This window comes from Hyla sarda, chromosome 6, assembly GCF_029499605.1.
Source record: "Hyla sarda isolate aHylSar1 chromosome 6, aHylSar1.hap1, whole genome shotgun sequence".
Classification (NCBI taxonomy): domain Eukaryota; kingdom Metazoa; phylum Chordata; class Amphibia; order Anura; family Hylidae; genus Hyla; species Hyla sarda.
This window is the reverse complement of record NC_079194.1, coordinates 111376976-111397317: the sequence shown is the minus strand read 5'-3', so window position 1 is coordinate 111397317 and position 20342 is coordinate 111376976. Positions and strand designations below refer to the sequence as shown.

At 46.8% G+C, this 20342-nt stretch overlaps 1 protein-coding gene across 9 annotated transcripts in view; it reads right to left on the bottom strand.

Annotated features, from left to right (window-relative positions):
- The window catches only part of SETD5 (SET domain containing 5), a 106426-nt gene that overhangs the window by 5745 nt on the left and 80339 nt on the right, over window positions 1-20342 (bottom strand). For all 9 annotated transcript variants that reach the window (XM_056524673.1, XM_056524675.1, XM_056524674.1 and 6 more), the window contains 13 exons: window positions 19924-20072; window positions 19560-19677; window positions 10033-10142; window positions 9573-9819; window positions 9326-9400; window positions 8096-8344; window positions 7349-7663; window positions 7006-7248; window positions 6704-6830; window positions 6273-6523; window positions 4707-4763; window positions 3860-4342; window positions 13-302 (listed from right to left, as the gene is read on the bottom strand). In XM_056524673.1, the coding sequence (XP_056380648.1) occupies window positions 13-302; window positions 3860-4342; window positions 4707-4763; window positions 6273-6523; window positions 6704-6830; window positions 7006-7248; window positions 7349-7663; window positions 8096-8344; window positions 9326-9400; window positions 9573-9819; window positions 10033-10142; window positions 19560-19677; window positions 19924-20072 (2714 nt within the window). The remainder of the gene's footprint in view (window positions 1-12; window positions 303-3859; window positions 4343-4706; window positions 4764-6272; window positions 6524-6703; window positions 6831-7005; window positions 7249-7348; window positions 7664-8095; window positions 8345-9325; window positions 9401-9572; window positions 9820-10032; window positions 10143-19559; window positions 19678-19923; window positions 20073-20342) is intronic.

Genomic DNA, 20342 nt, shown 5'->3' with positions numbered 1-20342 from the left:
AGATTTCTTTACCATCTGCTGCTGATGCTCTCCGTTTGCTTGCCGTGGGAAGAGCTAACTGTTCTTTCTGTAGGGCTGATGTCTTCAATTTGAGGCATAGAGGGATGAACGGGAGAAGAGAAGCCACTTTGTGGGGAAGATGGGGCTTGAAGTTGCAAAGCACTTGACAGGTCTGTATCAGAAATAGACCCATTGCTGCTTTGACGTGTTGGAGTGCCGACACAGCGTATTATGTCCCCACTAGGAGAAGATGTGACTTCCTTAGCTTCTTGTTTTCGCTTTCGATACTCTAACAAAGACACCTTCCAGGACACAAGAAAAAGATGTCAGAGTAAAAATCATTAACCGTTATTATAAATGCATATTAAGCAATTTTTTACTTTTTTTTGTTCCAGGCATAATTAACCCCTTGGGTTTTTGCACTTTCGTTTCTTCCTCCTTATCTTTTAAAAATCATAACCCTTTCAATTGAGCACCTAAAAATACATATGATTGCTTATTTTTTGCGCCACCAATTCTACTTTGTAATGAGATCAGTAATTTTACCCAAAAATCTACGGCGAAACGGGGGGAAAAAAAAATCATTGAGCGACAAAATTGAAGAAAAAACGCCATTTTGTAACTTTTGGGGGCTTCCGTTTCTACGCAGTTTTTTCGTAAAAAAATGACACCTTCTCTTTATTCTGAAGGTCCACAAGATTAAAATGATACCCTACTTATATAGGTTTGATTTTGTCGTACTTCTGGAAAAAATGTAGTAAAATGTATACGTTTAAAATGGTCATCTCTGACCCCTATAACTTTATTTTTCCGCGTACGGGACGGTATGAGAGCTCATTGTTTGCGCCGTGATCTGAAGTTTTAGCGGTACCATATTGATCAGACTCTTTGATCACTTTTTATTCATTTTTTCATGATATAAAAAGTTACCAAAAATACGCTATTTTGGACTTTTTAATTTTTTTGCGTGTACGCCAAATTAACGATATATTTTTATAATTCAGACATTTCCGCACGTGGCAATATCACATATGTTTATTTTTATTTACACTTTTTTTTTAATGGGAAAATGTTTTTTTTTTTTGCAATAAGACTGCACACACTGATCTTTTACATTGATAAATGGTTTCTCATAGGAAACCATTGATCAATGATTCTGCCGCTTGACTGCTCATGCCTAGATCTCAGGCACTGTGCAGTCATTCGGCAATCGGGAGCAGGTACGGACCCTCCTGCTGTCCGGGATTCATCGCGGTGATCCCGAACAGCCCCCTGAGATAACCGGCAATGGTTTACTTTCACTTTTAGATGCGGCATTCAACTTTGAACGCCACGTCTAAAGGGTTAACATCGTGCAGAACCTCGATCAGTGCCGCGCGCTATTAGCCACGGGTCCCGGCCGTTGCTATGTGCTGGGCCCAATCCGCTGTGAGGCGGGGCCACGGCATGGCCCCGCGTTATAGACAGGGAGCGGGCTGAGGGCGTACAGGTACAAAACCAAAAAATCCCCTTTTTGTTTTTAAATAGTTTTTGTATAACTTGTATTAGCTGACCCAAAACTACAACTGCCTTCATGCTCTGACACAACCTGTGGTTCTGCAGCTGACCCAAAACTACAACTCCAAGGATGTATAACTATATGGAGCGGTGATCTGCAACCTGTGGCTCTGCAGCTGGTGCAAAACTACTAACCACTTAGAAGACAATTATAAGTGCCCTCATGTCCCTCATGCATTATTGTCCCTCATGCATTGCTAGTAGTTTTCCTTGCCTGCTCTGGATGTCACTGGCACAGATAAGGGGAACAAAAATGCTGTCACTGGTACAGATTGGGTTGGACACACTGGCTGTTACTGGTACAGTTGGGGGTACAATCTGGCTGTCGGAAGGGGGCTGTATGGAAAATGACAACCGCTCTCTTATCTATTGTCCCGTCTGGAGGCTACACCCCCACAGCAGTCAGCAAAGCCTGGGGGCCGGTACGTCACCTGGACAAGCTCCTCATCTTGGGTGTGAGGACAGAGTCATTGGGGAGGTTTATGTCCAGTGGGGAAGTAATCCTCAGAGCAGTTGGCTGACGACAGCAGGGAATCCATCCCGTGCTTTCCTTCTCACAACATTCCTTCGGTCTGCTCATTAATCCACCATCTTCCTGTCCTATTCAGGACCTACAGAAAAGCCTCCCTATTGGGTCCCTAATGTCACTTGCGGTAGGCCGGAAGTACCTCTTGAGCACACCAGGGGGTGGTGTGTATTGTTACTATGCTGGAGACACTCTGGTAATGACAGGAGTGTTTGCACCACTACATGGAGCAGTCTCTAATCTGTGTGTGACGTAATTGGCAGTGTATGCAGGGGCTCTGTACTGCTGGGTAGAATACTATGGTGGCGCTGTACTCTGCTGCTCTACATAAAGCAGCACCTATAGTTTTGTTCCTCATTTTCCTTACAGAGTAACGCTGAAAACACCATTTTTGGTCAATAATTTTCGGTTGCCGTCATTTCAGTGCATCCCTAGTTTAGTTACATTAGCTCTCGCTGCTGTTATTGAGCCTCTCCAAAGAGCAATTTCAGGTGGCAGAACCAGAGCTAGGCTGTTTGCCATCAGTACACACAAAACTTTCCTAATTACTTTTCTGGCCAATAACAGAATGTGCACTAGACTAAACAGGCACTACAATAGATGGCATCTATGGGTTACTAATGTAATGGCTTTGCAGGGTAGGGAATAAGTGTCATATACAGGGAGTCTGTAGATCATTGACCCTACCATGATCTCCAGCGCAGAGCCCCAACTCCTTTGTTTAGAATTGAGTAGCAACTGTTGCATGAGCACTGTCACTCCATCCATTGTCCATGGTACTGCTAAAGAGAGGCAAGTGCGATGCTCTGCTGCCTTCAGCAGTTCTATAGACAGTGGGGGAGATTTATCGAAATCTGTGCAGAGGAAAAGACCAGTTGCCTATAGCAACCAGATTGTATTTTTTTTTATTGTACAGGAGCCTTTAAAAAAAAAAGAAAAAATTATGAAAGAAGCAATCAGATTGGTTGCTATGAGCAACTGATCAACTTTTCCTCTACACAGGTTTTGATAAATGTCCCCGAATGAGTGCAGCAGCAGTGCACATGAGCGATTCACTGCGCCTTATGAAGATTGGGGTGGGGTCCCCGTGGTCAGAATCCATGCAATCTGACACATTCACTATCCTGTAGAGATAAGTTTAACTATGAATACCCCATTAAGTGACCATGTCAGCATGATCATGTGTATGTTGGCATATAATTTCAAAGGATTTCAACATGTACATATAGCATACGGTCTAACCATAAGGTGAATTAGGCTTTACTGATGTGTGCTGTGTAAAATGAATGAAGATTGGAACAAGACAGCAAAGGACAAGGTCCCTGTAGAGAGGCCACATGTGTATTAGTTTCACCTATAACATGCCTGATCTCACAGATTTTAGCAAATTCTTTAAAGCGGAGCTGTGCGCTTCACTCTGTATCACTGCTCACTCTAACTTGTTGCAGGCTCCATAGACTTACAATGGAGCACATCTCCTGCAACAGGTCTGATTGAGAAGCAGATTCCGGCTATATCTAGCCATTGGTGAGGTCTCACCAGAGACCCAGACTGATGTAGAATGTTATGTGTGTGAGACATGTCAACAGTTCAATCAAGCAACAGTATCACTAACTACTGCTGTTGTGATAATATACATGCTGTAATGCTAAGGCGCCTGATGAAAATCAAAGAAATATCAAATCCTTGTAAATACATGTGAAATCCATGTGTGAACTACAAGCATTTGACTAAATATTGTACTTTAAGTAGAAGCATCTCTTTGCTCTCCATTACCTTTTTTCTTTGAGGTGGATTTTGAGGAGAAGATCTTACACCCTCACAAGTCCTTTCACTACAGGGAGACATAGATCCTGGTGCAGAGTCTTTCAATAGTCCAGAAACAGGCCTAGTATAATAGGCTTCTACAGGAGAGCCACAGTACATTTCTGATTGGGAAGGCTTTCTTTCCCCTACAAGAGGTGACCCACGTAATGAGCCATCAGCCCGAGGCATTGCGTTCAAAGGGGAGAAAGCATACATCAAATTAAACTCAGTCCGGAAGGTCTGTTCTGACGTTCTTTGCAGCGTTGACCCTTCCCCTCCTTTTCCTACAACATTTGCTTCTGAGGTGCCGCTGTATGGTAAAGACGTGCTTGGAGACTGAGAAGCAAGATCGCAGAGACTGGTGCTGACGGTGGTTTGGTGTTCTTGGCAAATCTCCATGGACATATCCAAAAAACTGGCCTTTGGCAAATCTGTTTCAGTTCGAAGACAAGGCTGGTAGGTAAGACACATAAAAAAGGGACAAAAAATAGATTTTAGGGAATGAATACTCATGCCATTAAAGCAGGGTAAGGCTGTGATTACATCTGTGTAGCATGCTCTGTCAGAAGCCTTAAATGTAAATTCAATTGTTTTTACAAAATAAAACAATAGCACAGCATACAGTATTAGTTCCAGTCAAGATGACACCACAGCAGATCCGAGCAGATCAATAAATCATACAGTTCTTGCAGTGGTTGATTCCTAAAACATCTACAGTACAAGAACATTAAGAGTCACTTATGGTCTGACATGGACCAAAAAATATTATTCACACAAGCTTCTATTTTAATGCAAGTGTCAGCAATGTGATAGTTACCTCGGGTGACAGAGACTCAGGCCTATGCGCTGGGGAGCTCTCAGGGGAAGATATGTTCTAGGAGGAAAAAGAAGCAAATTATTTGGATTTGAAAATAAAAAGTCAAAAAGAACAAACAATTAGCCAATACATAATTACTAATCTACAATATAACCAGCATCTGATATTTTTGCAGTGTGTTATGCAACCACACTATGGCAAAAGTTAGAGGATCGCTGTAAATGTTTACAGTCTAATTTTTATGATGTTCACTATATCCACCTGTTGGATGCATGAAAAAGGACAAGATGTCCAAAATTCATCAACACATTTAGCAGTAGATCTGCCTGGGATTTTCTGGTTTTGATAGACAAATAAATATATGAAGTTTTAATTTCAGCACTGGATCTTTAGTTTGTACATGTATCCACTGATGATTGTGTTTCCCGATTGTGCGCGGAGGTCCTGTCAAATACACATTTTCTCCATCAATCTACAGAATGTTAGAAGCTTTTGCTAATTGATTGTAAAAGTAAAATATTGCATTGTGCAGTGTTCAAACCCTTTACTGTGTACATCAGACATGACACTTAAAATTGAGGCCAAGCAGACAAGAGAAATTTGTTTCTCACAGCGAGAGTCCTTTAGGTAATTTTTTTGCAAACTTCAGTTGGGCTTTCGTAAATCTTTTAGGCCTTGTTCACACCATGATCTGTGCCATGGATCAGGAAAATGTCATATGACATGCTGACATGTTTATGCCCAGACAGGCACTGGCAGCATTCATTTGAATGAGCTGAGTGAAGTCAGCTAGTGATGTTTGCATCATTTCCTGAGCGTATGCAAGTTTTGGCTCTGACTGAGAACGCTGCTTGTAGCAATTTTCAGTCCGAGACAAAATACTGATATGTTGTGAAAACGATCCAAATGTAGTCCCTATGTGACTATGCCCGGGGCATTGAAACGAATGGAGCCCATGCCTGAGCACTGATACAACAGCATGTTATTTTGACATTTTCTAAACATATCAGTGTCTCGGAGGCACAAATCAATGTGCGAACCTAACCTTACTGAGTAGAGGCTTCTTTCTGGCAACTCTGACAAAGTCCAGATTGATAAAGTACTGCAGTGAGGAGTGACCTTCTGGAAGCTTCTCTCATCTGCACCATTTCCGATCAACTAAGTGACTTGAATTAAAGGTATAGAAACTTCTCAAACATGATCATGAGAAATGGGGGCACCCAAATTAACTCTGCCTCCTCCATAGCAGTGCACTGTGCCCAGAAACAAGTGCAAGTGTAGTGGCAGTATAGTAGCATGGCATAGTCACATGCTCCTCCATAAGACACACTTATGGAAGGGAGACGCAGCCAGCAGGGGAAAAGAGCTTCACAATAAAGAATATCTGGAAACAGTGGTCAAACACCACATTAGAAATGGGAAGTCAGCTTTGACATACAACATTGAGGTTACTTTGTGATTATCTGTGACCACCAGTCACAAGAAAAGCACCAACTTAAACAAATACATCCTTTAATATAGAGTGCTGTGTTTTAGAGCAAGATCATCTATTTTTATTTTTTTTACCTCAAACTGTAGTGGAGTATTACAACGACTAGCAGCAAGAGAGGGGATTGGAGAGAACATTAGTCCATATGCATATCTAGATTCCTCTTCACCAGGAAGGGAAGAGCTGGGTGTCGTCTGCATTGGACTAAGAGAGTCTGTCGTCATAGAGTTAGGAAGTACAGGAGGAAACTGCACAGGACTCGATAACATTGCTGAATTTTCTTCTAGGATGTATTTCATCTTCCATTTTTTGAAGGGAGCATTAATTTCTGCAAAACATAATACTCATTAGAGAAATGGTAATATAGTCTAGGTGAAACATTAAGGAAAAACAGCTTAATTTAAATAAGTTACCAGAACACACATTTCCCAATTATATATAGGTCGTCAGTAAAACCCTTAAAGTATCAAACAGGCAAAATCACCTGTGTATGATAATAATCCCATACCTGTATTGGTTCCACTATTACCACTGGAAGAGGTGTTCTCATTGCTTTGGTATAAAGGTTGTGGATTTTCTTGTACAGAGCTCTCAGGCTGTGAGAAGTCATCATCCATGGCTTGTTTAATCCAGCGCTGGTGAAAGAAGCAAAAAGCAGATTTTAAGTAATGTGACTTTAGCTTGAAATCAATCACCATGACAGAAAGAACCTCTCAACATTTAGACAATCAAAAATAAAAATATTTGCATCAGATGGAAGATCATGTGATCATTTAAAAGAGACAAGCATTGGAAAAGAACATCACTAACCTTTTTACATGATCCATAAGTGCCATCCACCTTTGGAGGTCGTCTTCGCCTTTCTGGCATAAATGGAGACACAAAGCGTATGTAGTGTTTAGGAGCGGTGCAGATGGTAGGGGAATGGGATAATCCAGGGAGCATGTTAAGGGTGGTTGCCAAAACAGTTGGATCCGTAGTAATCCGCAAAGGGTGATCAATGGGGCAGTCCTGCTTCTCCACCTTATCATTTAACCACTCTGTAACTAGGTACTGGAGAAGAAAGCAATATCCTCAATTTCAAAAGTGATGGTGCTGGATACATTTCTATTAGCTAGGACACTAACATAAATATATTTATTATAACAATTACCTTTTTAGTTTTATGGTATTTAAGGCCAGAACGGGTTGGCAGGGTCACTGACTGGGTAAGTCCAGGGGACTCAGAGCCCTGCTGTGCATCACCTAAGCCTAGATTTTCTGTGGTCCCAGGCTCCGTTGTGGCAGAACTAGCAGTCCCCTCCTCTGGTACCGGGGGAGCCAATTCCACTTGCTGAGCGACAGCTTGTCTTTGCCTTCTTAATCTTTGTGCTGAGGCACTTCGGTACCTAGACATGCGGCTTTTTGGGCGAGGTCTGGTGGATTTTGGAGGAGCTGGTTTGGGGGCAGGTTTCTCTGCATTAGACTCCTATGTAACCAAATATAAAAGTTTTAATAAAAATGTTTATATACATAGCAAAATCTTATAGCTAACATACAATACTTATAGCTTTATTCCATGTAACTGAACACTAGCAGCAGACACTAAGCAGCTAAACAACAAAATCCTTACAACTGAACGGTGGGTGTGACACTGGACACCAAGGGTTCCGTACAGGTCCCATTCATTTTGAAAGAGGTCTGGAGGAGTTCCTTTAGATGCCCATTATTTTTTAGGATTTTAGATAAAAAAACTGACATACAGGATTTTGTTTCTCAGCTTTAGTCCCAACATTATAACAGAATCAGCGAACAGAGCTTTCTAAAGAAGCTTCAAACACTGATGTGAATATAGCCTAAGACTGTCCAATCTAGTAATACTCTGCTTGGCACTTAGCAGAATCACAGTACTTTTACTTACCAGAGCCTGAGATGATCTCCGAGTGTTCACACCCTGGGTAGGATTGGGTGCGAGTTCAACATCCATGGCACTTTCAGATTCTGCCTCTTGCTGATCTGCTTGGGATGCAGGATCTGCTGTTGTCTGGAATTCAGGAACCGCAGGGGTGTCAGGTTCAACAGCAGCTTGTTCTGCAGGCTGTTCTTTACGTCGCCTTCTTCTTTCCACAGTATCCAATGGAGGAAGCTCTGCTTTCTTGTCATCTCTTGACTACAAGAAAAACAATTGTTATTGTCTGGAATATTGGCCAAGAGGTCCAAAGTTAGGAAACTGGTTGTTTAGATGGGGAAATTATATATATCTTTAGCAAAAAAGACAGATGGCACAGTATATCCTGAAACTATTCAGACAAGGAAAAGCAAAATGATACAATCAATAATGGGTGGTGCTTAACATCCCATAAATGCAATCCAAACAAATAAGTGGCACTCACTTTTCATATGCTTTCAGCAATGTTGTTTGGTGGCGTGCATTCAGCATATGAAGAAGCTGTAACACCTCTCACAAGCATGTGCTCTTGCAGCAACATGGTGGAATAATAAACAGCACTGGAAACATATTAAAGGAGAACTTCATAAAGATGTACATACCTTCCTCCACGCTCCCCCGGGGCCTCCGGTAACCGTCTCCGGCGTGATCCTCTTCCTGGTTGCCGGTGGTCGGCGAGTCATACTGCACTTAGCCAATCAGTGAAGTCCCGCAGTGAAGTCCCGACTCGGCCGGCGATAGGCTGAGCGGCAGTGTGACGTTTTCAGCCCAGGCCGCAGGTGCCGGTGTAGTGAAGAATTTTGTGTCCTGAAGCATTCTCACACTGCCGCTCAGCCTATCGCCGGCCGAGTCAGGACTTCACTGCGGCCGGTGATTGGCTGAGTGCAGTATGACTCGCTGACCACCGGCAACCAGGAAGAGGATCGCGGCGGAGACCAGAGCCAGTTACTGGAGGCCCCGGGGGAGCGGAGGAAGGTATGTACATCTTCATTTTTTTTTTTTACTTTACTGCCGGCAGAATGGGTGACAATTTTTATATTCTGGAGTTCTCCTTTAAGGGTGAGTGCCAACGTCTTTTTCTACCTTTTGTGTGGTAGCCAAAAGATTAAATAAGTCATTAAGATATAAGATGTCACATAAGGTATTATATTTTACCATAGGTCACTATAAGGTGAATTATATAAAAATCGAAAAGAAACTCACTCTTCTTGTCCTTGGCACTATTCCCACCTCCTCCTCTTTAGTATCTTCACATTTAGCTGTGATATATCCTTCAGCCTGTGGAGAACATAGCTGTATTAGATTGTTCTGAAGGAATTTCACCTAAATTTCTATCTAAAATTTTATTTAATGTACATATGGAGACCAAAGGACTCACATGGGAATACACAAAGCTGAGTATTAGTTAAGTATTCCATTAAAACAAACAAAACTTGTTAGTAGGGTTTACCTCATGGTCACCAGTTGGTTCTGTGGCAGGAGTTGTGGCCACTTCATCAGTCTGGTGATTAGCACTTTCATCCACCACATAACCCTGCTGTTCCAATTCTCTTCTCCGAGCTTTACGATGTCTTGTCTCTGCTCCTATGGATAGTGGAGGAGGAATAGGAGATGGTAGTTCTCCTGTAATAGGATTCCTCTTCTGAACGGGGCAGTTCCGGTTGCCTTTGTGACATGCACAATCTACCTTGTAACTACTGCAATAAGAAGAAAAAGTTTATGAACTATGAATCTATCAAATCAAAAAGCCAAAGTTTCTCCATTTTTATTGCCAATATTATCGGCTGCCATATAATGTATAATACTAGGTTTTATACTTTCTGCAGCAACTCATCTCTGGATAAATATCTGTGTATAGGAATGAGATGCTACATGTGAAGCTGAACAATGAAGACTGAAAACACACTCACCAGTTACTGTAGTCATAATCAAAGGCAATGGTGACCTCAGTATCTTTTGCAATAGCAGCAAGAGCATAAATGCACAGATGAACCATCCCATCTGCAATCACATGCCTGACCTGAATAAAGCAAAGTAAAAGGAGATACAAATTAATTCACTAGTGACAACTTCTTTATAAGGATCATGATGGCGTTATTTGGGCTTACATGCTATATAAGTGGCGTTTAAGAAATTTTGTTAGACTGCTATACACCACATTTGTAGCCAAAAAAAGTAGAATTTTGGACTTACTGTAAATTCTCTTTCTCGGAGCTTCTATTGGGGGACACAGGACCATGTGTGTCGAACACAACACCCAGAAAAGGGAAAAAAAAAACACCAAAAGGAGAACACCCCTGCCACGGAAGGGGGGAAACCAGCTGGCAGCAAACAAAACACTGGGTGGGCGCTGTGTCCCCCAATAGAAGCGAATAGAAAGAGAATTTACGGTAATTCTACTTTTCTCGAGCGCTTCATTGGGGGACACAGGACCATGGGTCGTCCTAAAACAGTCCCTGGGGAGGGCAAACCAACTCCGACAGAAGAAATACTCAGGCGGAATCTTGAGCCGCCACCTACAAAACCTTGCGGCCCAGGCCTGCGTCAGAGGACACAAAAGTATGGACCCTGTAAAACTTGGTAAAGGTATGTAGGGACGACCAAGTCGCAGCCTTGCACACCTGCAGGGCCGAAACCTGCCCCTTAAGGGAACTGAGGGCAAGGTGCGTCTCCAGTCCTGACTTTAAGAAGGACAGGAGATTCGGCAGAGAGAAGGTGGGAGAAAGGGAACAGGTCTCACACCAGCGGAAATACGCCCACCAGGTGCGGTGGTAAATCCTGGCGGACGAGGGCTTACGGGCACGGAGCATAGTTCGGATAACGCGGGAGAAAAACCCCCGAGCCCTAAACCGCCACACCGTCAAACGCAGCGGAAGTGAATTGGGGTGGCAGAGGGGTCCCTTGGAGAGAAGGTCGGGACGGGACGGAAGGAAACGTCTGCCACGAAGCTGACCACGTCTGCGTACCACACGCGACGGGGCCAGTCCGGAGCCACCAGAATGGCTGAGACCCCCTCCGCCTTGAGCTTCCGGACGACCCGGGGAAGAAGCGGAAGAGGTAGGGAAGGGCGAAGGAGGTCCAGGGGACCACCAGAGCATCCGCTGCGAGCGCCAGGGGATCTTGCGACCTGGACACGAAGAGAGGGACTTTCCTGTTCCGACGTGACGCGAACAGGTCCACGTCAAGCGTTCCCCACAGACGGCAGATCTGATCGAAGACCTCTGGGTGGAAAGACCATTCGGCCGGATCTGTGGTGGCACGACTTAGGAAGTCTGCCTCCCAGTTTTTGATGCCTGGAATGTGTACGGCCGAGAGAGCCGGAACCTGAAGTTCCGCCCACATGAGAATCTTTGTGACTTCCCTCATGGCCGCCGAGCTGCGGGTGCCCCCCTGGCGATTGATGTACGCCACGGCCGTGGCGTTGTCCGTTTGCACCCGGACTGGGAGGCCCCGGAGAAGGCGGGTCAAGTGCCAAAGGCACAGGGGGATCGCCCGAAGCTCCAGAACATTGATTTGATGGAGAGCTTGGCCTCTGACGCCGTCCAGCGACCCTGGACAGTCTTGTCCTGGAAGACCCCTCCCCAGCCGAGGAGGCTTGCGTCCGTGGTCAGTATATGCCAGCGGAGGGGCAGGAAGGAACGACCCTCTCGGGGAATGGGGGGACCGGAGCCATCAAAGGAGGGAGAGGCGTACCTGGGGAAAGAGCCGGATCCTGCGCTGGAGAGACAAAGGGCACCGCCTTCATGGCGGCTACCATCTTCCCCAAACGGACATGCAGGTGAGGATGAGAAATGGGCCCGGCGCCCGAAGGGAGCAGACCCCCGACAGGAGTTCCTGGAGTTTGTCCTCCGGCAGGGAGACACGAGCAGCCGCTGTGTCGAAGTGGAGCCCCAGAAAAACCAGGAACTGGGACAGATGGGACTTCTCGTGGTTGACAAGGGCGCCTTGATGAGCAGGTCGTCCAGGTACGGAAGAACAGAGATGCCCCGAGAGTGGAGAAGAGCCACCACTGCCGCCAACGCCTTGGTAATCACCCGGGGCGCAGTTGCCAGCCCGAAAGGTAGGGCGACAAATTGTAAATGACCCTCGGGGACAGCGAACCTGAGGAAGTGGTGGTGGGCCGGGAAGATAGGAATGTGTAAGTAAGCATCCCAGATGTCCACGGAGGAGAGGAACTCCCCTTGATCCATTGAAGCCACAACAGACCTCAGAGACTCCATCCAAAAATGCCTGAGGCGCACGTGTCGGTTCAGAAGTTTAAGGTCGAGGATCGGACGAACCGAGCCGTCCTTCTTGGGGACCACAAAGAGGTTCGAGTAGAACCCCGAGAAGCGGTCCTGAGGAGGGACCGGAACAATCACACCTTGGGAAAGAAGATTGCGGAGGGCCACCTGAAAAGCTGCAGCCAGAGCTGGGGACCGAGGAGGGCGGGACTGGAAAAAATGATCCCGGGGCATAGAAGCGAACTCTATGCGATAACCCTGGGAAACTACTTCCTGAACCCAGGTATCCTGGACATGAGCTAGCCAAACGTCCGAAAAGAGGGACAGTCGACCTCCCACCCGAGGAGAAGACTCGGATGGGGGTGCACCCTCAATGCCGTGGAGGGCTTGCTGGTCCCCCGACTTGGGAGGGGTGCGGTGAGAACGAGGGCCCGACTTCCAAGAGGGCCGAGACTTGAAGGACGGAGCCCTCTTGTCCTGAGGGGCCTGGGGCCTATCCGTGCGGCCTGAGAAACGGGAAAGGTGAAAGGAAGGAGTTCCATGCCGCGGGCTCAATTAATGACCTGCCCGTAGCCCCGGACCTGCAAGAAAACCGTGGCGCTCGTGATGCTGGCCGGACAGTAATGTTGGTGCGCGGGGAGAGGGCGGAGCCAAGTGCATGCCGGAGCCGCGGGCTCAATTAATGACCTGCCCGCAGCTCCGGACCTGCGAGAAAATGTGGCGCTCACGGCGCTGTGTGAAGCGCCAGAAGAGCGGGCGGGAGGCCTGTCACCCGGGCGCTCAGCCCCCCTCGGGGCTTATGGCGCCAGGAACAGGAAAGGACCGGCCCGCCGAAGGAGCGACGCGAACCGAGCCCCGGAGGTAAAAGACTGCGGTCGTGCTGCGGGGAACCCACGGCCGCAGTGTTAACCCCGAAGGGCTAAGTTAACTCACCCTCGGCCGGTGTGCAGAGGGAATTTAACCCCCTATGTAAAGTTAACCCCCCGCCGGCCAAGCAGGGCCCGCGGAAGAGGGGAGAGAGAGAGGATAACCTCTCTGCTGCCCCCTTTGACCCCACAGCCAGGGTAATAGAGACCCCCAGTCCATGGGGAATAAAGGTAGTGGAGGAAATATTAACCTCCAATATACTTACCATAAAGGGACCTCAATACTCACCCTGAGGGACCGCCGTACCCAGACGTCTTCGACCAGCTAGTGCCACCTGCCTTTAGCCACCATGGCAAACAGGGGCGAATGGGGGACCCGGACCATAGGTACACCACCAGGCGCTGGCGAGGAGGGGTTAACGGCCAATCCATGATGCACTGTGCCCCTAGCTCGCATGTGGGGGATCAGGCAGCGCCATGCTCCTGTCGCCCCACGCTAGATAAAACAAAAAAGTCTAAACTGAACTTGATACTAGGAAAAAAAACAAAAGAAAGAGCAGGTCTGGAGAGCTCCAGAGCTGCATCTAGCCTCCTCTGACACTAAGCTAAAACTGAGTTGCTCAGGAGGCGGGTTTATCCTGGGAGGAGGAGCCAGCCTTCTTTTGTTTTTTTGCCTAGTGTCAGCCTCCTAGTGGCAAGCAGCATATAACCCATGGTCCTGTGTCCCCCAATGAAGCGCTCGAGAAAATGGTACTTTTCAAAGCGCCGGACCCCGTCAGGGAGTAAGTCCAACCAAGTCAGACCAAATAAATTAATATAGCATTTATTCAAGGCCCATTTCAACGTGTTTCTGGCCCGGAATGGGCCCTTGTCAGGAAAAGTGCTGATACAAGGACAGTGAAGCACAGACATTACATCTGGGAACGGCTTTACTTTTACTTTAGACGCGGCAATCAACTTTGATCGCCGTGTCCAAGGGGTTAATGCCGGGCATCACCCTGATCAATGTCGTCCAGCATTAGACACAGGCCCTGGTGGGACAGGCTATGACGTGGGGTCAGCTAGTGAGTCCGCGTCATAGCAAGGGAGAGGGCGCAGGGCGTACAGGTACGCAATGCATCCTTAAAGGGGTACTCCACTGTGGGAAAAAAAAATGTAATCAACTGGTGCCAGAGAGGTAAACAAATTTGAAAAATTACTTATATTAAAAAAAATAAATCTTAATCCTTCAAGTACTCATTGGCTGCTGTATGCTCTAAAGGAAGTTCTTTTCTTTTTGAATTTATTTTCTGTCTGACCACAGTGCTCTCTGCAGACACCTCTGTCCATGTCAGAAACCGTCCAGAGCAGGGTAGGTTTACTATGGGGATTTGCTCCTGCTCTGGACAGATCCTGACATGGACAGAGGTGTCAGCAGAGAGCACTGTGGTCAGACAGAAAGGAAATTCATAAAGAAAAGAACTTCCTGTGGAGCATACATCAGCAGAAAAGTACTGGAATTAATAAAATATTTTTTTTATAGAAGTAATTTACAAATCTGTTAAACTTTCTGGCACCAGTTGATTTAAAAAAGGAGATTCTTATGCTTATCGTAAAAAAAAATCTTTCTCAATCTGCTCCATTGAGGGACACAGACCTTAGGTATATGCTGCTGTCACTAGGAGGCTTGACACTATGGCAACAAGAAAGTCAGCCCCTCCCAGCAGGGTATACCCGCCTACAGGCACCTGAGCTTATCAGTTCTAGTCCCAGAGCAGTAGAGGAGGACCGACAGGTCAGAGAAGACCAAAAAACTCGTACCTCGGACAGGTAACCAATGAACTAGGAACACCAGAAAAAAATTGGGCGGGTGCTGTGTCCCCCAATGGATCCTCAGAGAAAGAGATTTTACAGTAAGCATAAAAATCTCCTTTTCTCAATCGGCTCAATTGGGGGACACAGACCTTGGGACGTACCAAAGCAGACCCTAGGGTGGGCAAAGAAACCTAGTCTGTGGAAGGCTGGACCACTGCCGCCTGAAACACCTTGCAACCCAGACTAGCATCAGCAGATGCAAAGGTATGAACCTGGTAGAAGGATGACCAGTGTCCGCCTTACAAACTTGCGAGGACGAAACCTTGTTACGGAGAGCCCAGGAAGCCCCAACAGAATGAGTGGAATGAGCCGAGACCCTAAAGGGTGGGGTCTTTGCCTTGCAGCAATAAGCCTCTGAAATAGCAGACCGGATCCACCGGGAGATGTGTCCTTTGAAGCAGGCAGACCCTTACGACGACCCTCAGTGAGAATGAAGAAGGAATCACTCTGCCGAAAGGAGGAAGTGACAGAGGTAGGTCCGAACAGCCCGTGGAGCAAGCGTTCCCTGGGATGAGACGGAGCCGGACAAAAGGATGGGAGAACAATGTCCTTATTGAGATGAAAGGCAGAAACAACCTTTGGTAAAAAGGAAGGCACTAAAAACAACCTTATCCTGGTGGATGACCAGGTAAGGAGAGCAGCAGGAGAGAGCCGCCATCTCTGAAACTGTCCTAATGGAAATGACTGCAATAAGGAAGGCCACTTTCCAGGAGAGGATACGAAGGGGAGAGTCCCTGAGAGGTTCAAACGGAGCGCCCTGAAGAGCACTGAGAACCAAGTTCAGATCCCAAGGGGAAATGGGTGATCTGTAAGGCGGAGCCGTGTGAGCCACCCCTTGGAGAAAAGTCAGAACATGAGGATCAGAGGTCAAAGGACGCTGAAAAAGAATGGAAAGAGCTGAAACTTGTCCTTAAAGGGAACTAAGGGCCAAATGCTGTTCCAACCCAGACTGTAAAAATGAAAAGTTGTGGGAGAGAAAACGTAACTGGAGAAAAGGAGAGAGATTCACACCAACCAAAATAAGACCGCCAAGTACGGTAGTAAATCTTCACAGAAGAGGGCTTGCGTGCCCTGATCATAGTGCGAACAACTTGGTCAGAGAATCCTCTGGCTCTCAGAACCACGGTCTCAACCGCCACACGGTCAAATAAAGAGACTGTAAATTGGGGTGGCAAAGAGGACCCTGAGAAAGAAGGTCCGGGTGGAGAGGGAGACACAGTGGAACGTCGTCCACTAGACGAACCACATCTGCGTACCACGCCCGCCGTGGGCAGTCCAGAGCCACGAGAATGGCAGAGACTCCTTCTGCTTTGAGTTTTCTCAGTACCCTGGGAAGCAGGGGAAGAGGAGGGAAGAGATAGGGGAGGATGAAGTGGGACCAGGGAACCATGGCTAGGGCTAGGGGATCCTGGGACTTTGCCACAAAGCAAGGAACTTTGCGGTTGTGGCGAGACGTGGAGAGATCCTCGTCCGGAGGGCCCCAGAGGTCGCAGATGATTGCGAATACCTCTGGATGAAGGGACCACTCGCCGGGTTCGGCCGAGGATCGGCTGAGAAAGTCCGCCTCCCAATTGTCCACTCCCTGTATGTGAATGGCCGAGATGGATGGAACTCTGAGTTCCACCCAAAGAAGAATCTTTGAGACCTTGGCCATCGCCGCAGAGCTGCGCGTGCCTCCATGGCGATTGATATACGCCACAGCTGTGGAGTTGTCCGACTGGACATGAACAAGGAGCTCCAGAAGAAGGTGCTCCCAATGGCACAGACAAAGATAGATAGATTGCCCTCAATTCCAAGATGTTGATGGGGAGAAGGGCTTCTTGAGAGGACCAGAGGCCCTGGACTGTCCGGTCTCTGAAAACTCCTCCCCAACCGCTGAGACTGGCATCAGTCGTCACGACCTGCCAGTGAAGAGGAAGAAAGGACCTTCCCAAACAAAGAAGAGGGGTTTAAAGCCACCAGAGAAGAGACTGGCGACTTTTTAGAAGCGGCATCAGTGTCCCACGCTTTGAGCCACATGGGACGACGAAGAGCCACAAGATTACCCATGGCAAAAGCCGTACAACGGGCAGACTACATGGAAGCAGAACACAAAGTCTACAGCATTAGAGTGCTGGAGAGCCAAATCCGCTAGGTCCTCTGCAGGAGATCCAGATAGAATGCCTTGGCGGAGCTGAGAAGCCCAGACAGAGAGGGCTTTTGACACCCAGGCAGAAGCAAATGCCGGAAGCAAGGAGGATCCAGCTGCTTCGAAGGTGAATTTCGCCAGACTTTCAATTCGCTTGTCCGCCGGGTCTTTGAAGGAAGCTGCATCTGCTAGGGGCAGAGTAGTTGCATTTGACAGGCGGGAGACAGGTGGATCTACCATTGGTGGAGATGTCCATTTTGCAATGAGGTCTTTGGCAAAGGGAAACTGAGCCTGAATCTTCTTAGTGCCCTGAAACTGCTTGTCAGGATGTTTCCAGGCATTCTCCAGCAATGCGTCAAATTCAGCATGAGAGCTGAAAGCCTTAGGTGCAGGACGGAGCAATGAAAGGAAACTTCTGGAACTGCATCCAAAGTTCCTGGGTCCTCTAGGTGAAAGGTGTCCCTTATGGCAAAGACCAAGGTATCCACCGTGCCGGCCGTATCAGTTCAGTCCTCTGAGTCAGAGGCAGAAGCTGAGGCCTCATCCTCCGGGTCCCTAGGAGAGAGGGAACATGTGGATGCAGCCTTGGAGGAAGGCGAAGTCGACCTTGTAGGCACATCTGGAGATGGAGAGCTGCGAACAGGAGAGTGGCTCCTGAAAGAGGGGCAAATGCAGGGTGCAGAAGTAGAGGGGCGATACCTATGGGGAAAGCGGCGGTTCCTGCTAGAGAATGGACCCCTATGATGCTTGTGAGAGCACCTGAAAAGAGGAGAGGCCGAGCGAGCCCTCCTAGAGGATTGACGTAGGGAGGACCTCTCCAAGGCAGTCACCACCGAGCGGGAGACCAGTGCCAAGTCAGAAATAGACTGGGAGAGGGAAGACACCCACTCTGGAGGGGGAGCAGAGCCCACAGGGTCTGGAGGAGTATCCTGGGTAGAAATACCAGGAGGGGCAGGGGGTGCAGTGGTGCAGGTAGGACAGGTAGGTTCAGCCGAACGAGGCATTTTAGATTTGCAACCCATACAGGTATAATAGGTGACTAAGGCCCCTGGTACTTGAATAGAGGAGGGAACAGTTCTGGGTTCGGACATAACTAACTTTGAAAAAAATAAGTTGAAAAGATCTCACCCGGCGTCTGTGTCCCCCTGCAGAAAGCAGTAGCTGTGAGGAGAACTCCGGTCTGAAGGAGAGAGGAGAGCCGTGAGGGAAGGAGAACTGGCCAATGAGGCAACAGGGGCCGTCCAGAGGCAGGTTGTCTCTGATTGGCTGAACGGGGACCGCCACGTGCGCTGATTGAAGGAAGCAAAACCCTGAATTTGCACACATCTGCAGCAAGTCCTGTGGCAGAAGCCTGTTGCCCTAAAATGAAATTATCCCCCCCAGACAGCTGGTAATAAAGACGGGAGGAAAAAGAGGGGAAGGGGTGGGGGTGGGCAGCACGCACGTTGCTGCCGGGAGGAGAGGGGAGAGAATGAAAGTGGCGCTCCGCTCGCATGATATGAGATGCGAGCGAAGTGAAGTGCCGGCGCCTGAGGGCAAATGAAAGGCAGCCGAGAAGTGAAAGTGCCGGCGTCTGAGGGAAAGCTGGCTCAATAAAAATGTTCATGTCAGCGTGAATTACATAATTCCTACACCACATAAAAGTACACCCCCCCTAGGAGAGAAGCTTCATACCCCAGAGTACAGAATCCCAGGAAATAAAGGAGTGGGCTCTGAATAGGGGGCCCTGGGGTGCAGTACATGACTCGATGTCTGTGCCCCATCTTCACAAATGGGGTAACAGTAACCCGGTGTTCATGAGACCCCACCTAAAAAAGAAAAAATAAAGGGAGAGAAATACTGACTAAATGTGCCTAACTAATAAAAAAAAATTGATAAATAAATAAGTGACCAGGTCTGGAGAACCCAGTCCAGCATGTGCCTCCTACAGACACTAAGCTAAAACTGATTAGCTCAGGTGCCTCTAGGCGGGTATACCCAGCTGGGAGGGGCAGACTTTCTTGTTGCCATAGTGTCAAGCCTCCTAGTGACAGCAGCATATACCCAAGGTCTGTGTCCCCCAATGGAGCAGATTGAGAATTTTTTTTTTCCAGAGGAGTACCCCTTTAAGAGGTTAATAAACATAATTATTAAAAAGCTATGAGATCAGTGTTACTCAGTGTTTGGCAACGCTCCTGTCCATGTGCAGGATTGTGTCATATATTGCTCTGACTATATACTACAGGTATTAGCATTTGGCAGATAGCCAAGAGGTAACAGCACATTTAGAAAGCCTAAAATGTTGGCATTTAAACATTTGAATCAACTGCAAATAGAGATGGTATACTAATAGTTTAGAATTCCTTTAAGATATGTAAAGCATTTACCTCAGCATTGGGTGTACATGAACGTCTGATAAACCTAGCATCATTACCGAAGGTCCTTGCATCCACACACATTTCCAAACTATTAAATTTGGAGTAAAAAAGCACAAATGGGTATGGTCTGTAAAAGAAAAGAAAATTATATACATAGTGAATAAAACCAAATGAAGCAACAGTCAACATGATGTAAACATCATTGGTATAAACACAATGCAATCATAATTAGATAAATGGGACTCACACTTTGTAATAGGGTCACTGTTCTAACCCTCTGGTCCACTTTAGTTTTTCAACCAAGAAATAGAAATTGAGGGAAGTAAGCTAAAATTCCTATGCAAAAACTTCTGTTCAGTCATCCCACACTTACTTTTTAAAGAAGTGTCCGTTGACTTCAAACTGTTGCCGTAACATAACTTTGCCCCGGTATTCAATTACAAGAGTGTTCACTGGTAAATCCTTGCATGCACGCAATATTTTTCGGTGTTTTTGCACTCTTGTGACCCTTCCCAGCTGAAGCTGTAATAAAAAAAAATGTATAAGATCTAAGCACTGAAATATATGAAAAAAATACTTCAAGGGTAACTCATTAAAATAAATTTTTACTATTGCACTCCTTATGGTAAATAAAAAAAAACTATTTCTAATATACTTTGTGTATAGAAAATGAGGTTTTTAATGTTTTATTTATGCTTAAAGAAGCTCAAGAGAACATTTTCCCCCATCTTATGCACAGACTTAGGACTGAAGTCCAAACACAGAAAGTGCAGCCTGGAGTTCTGAGGGGTG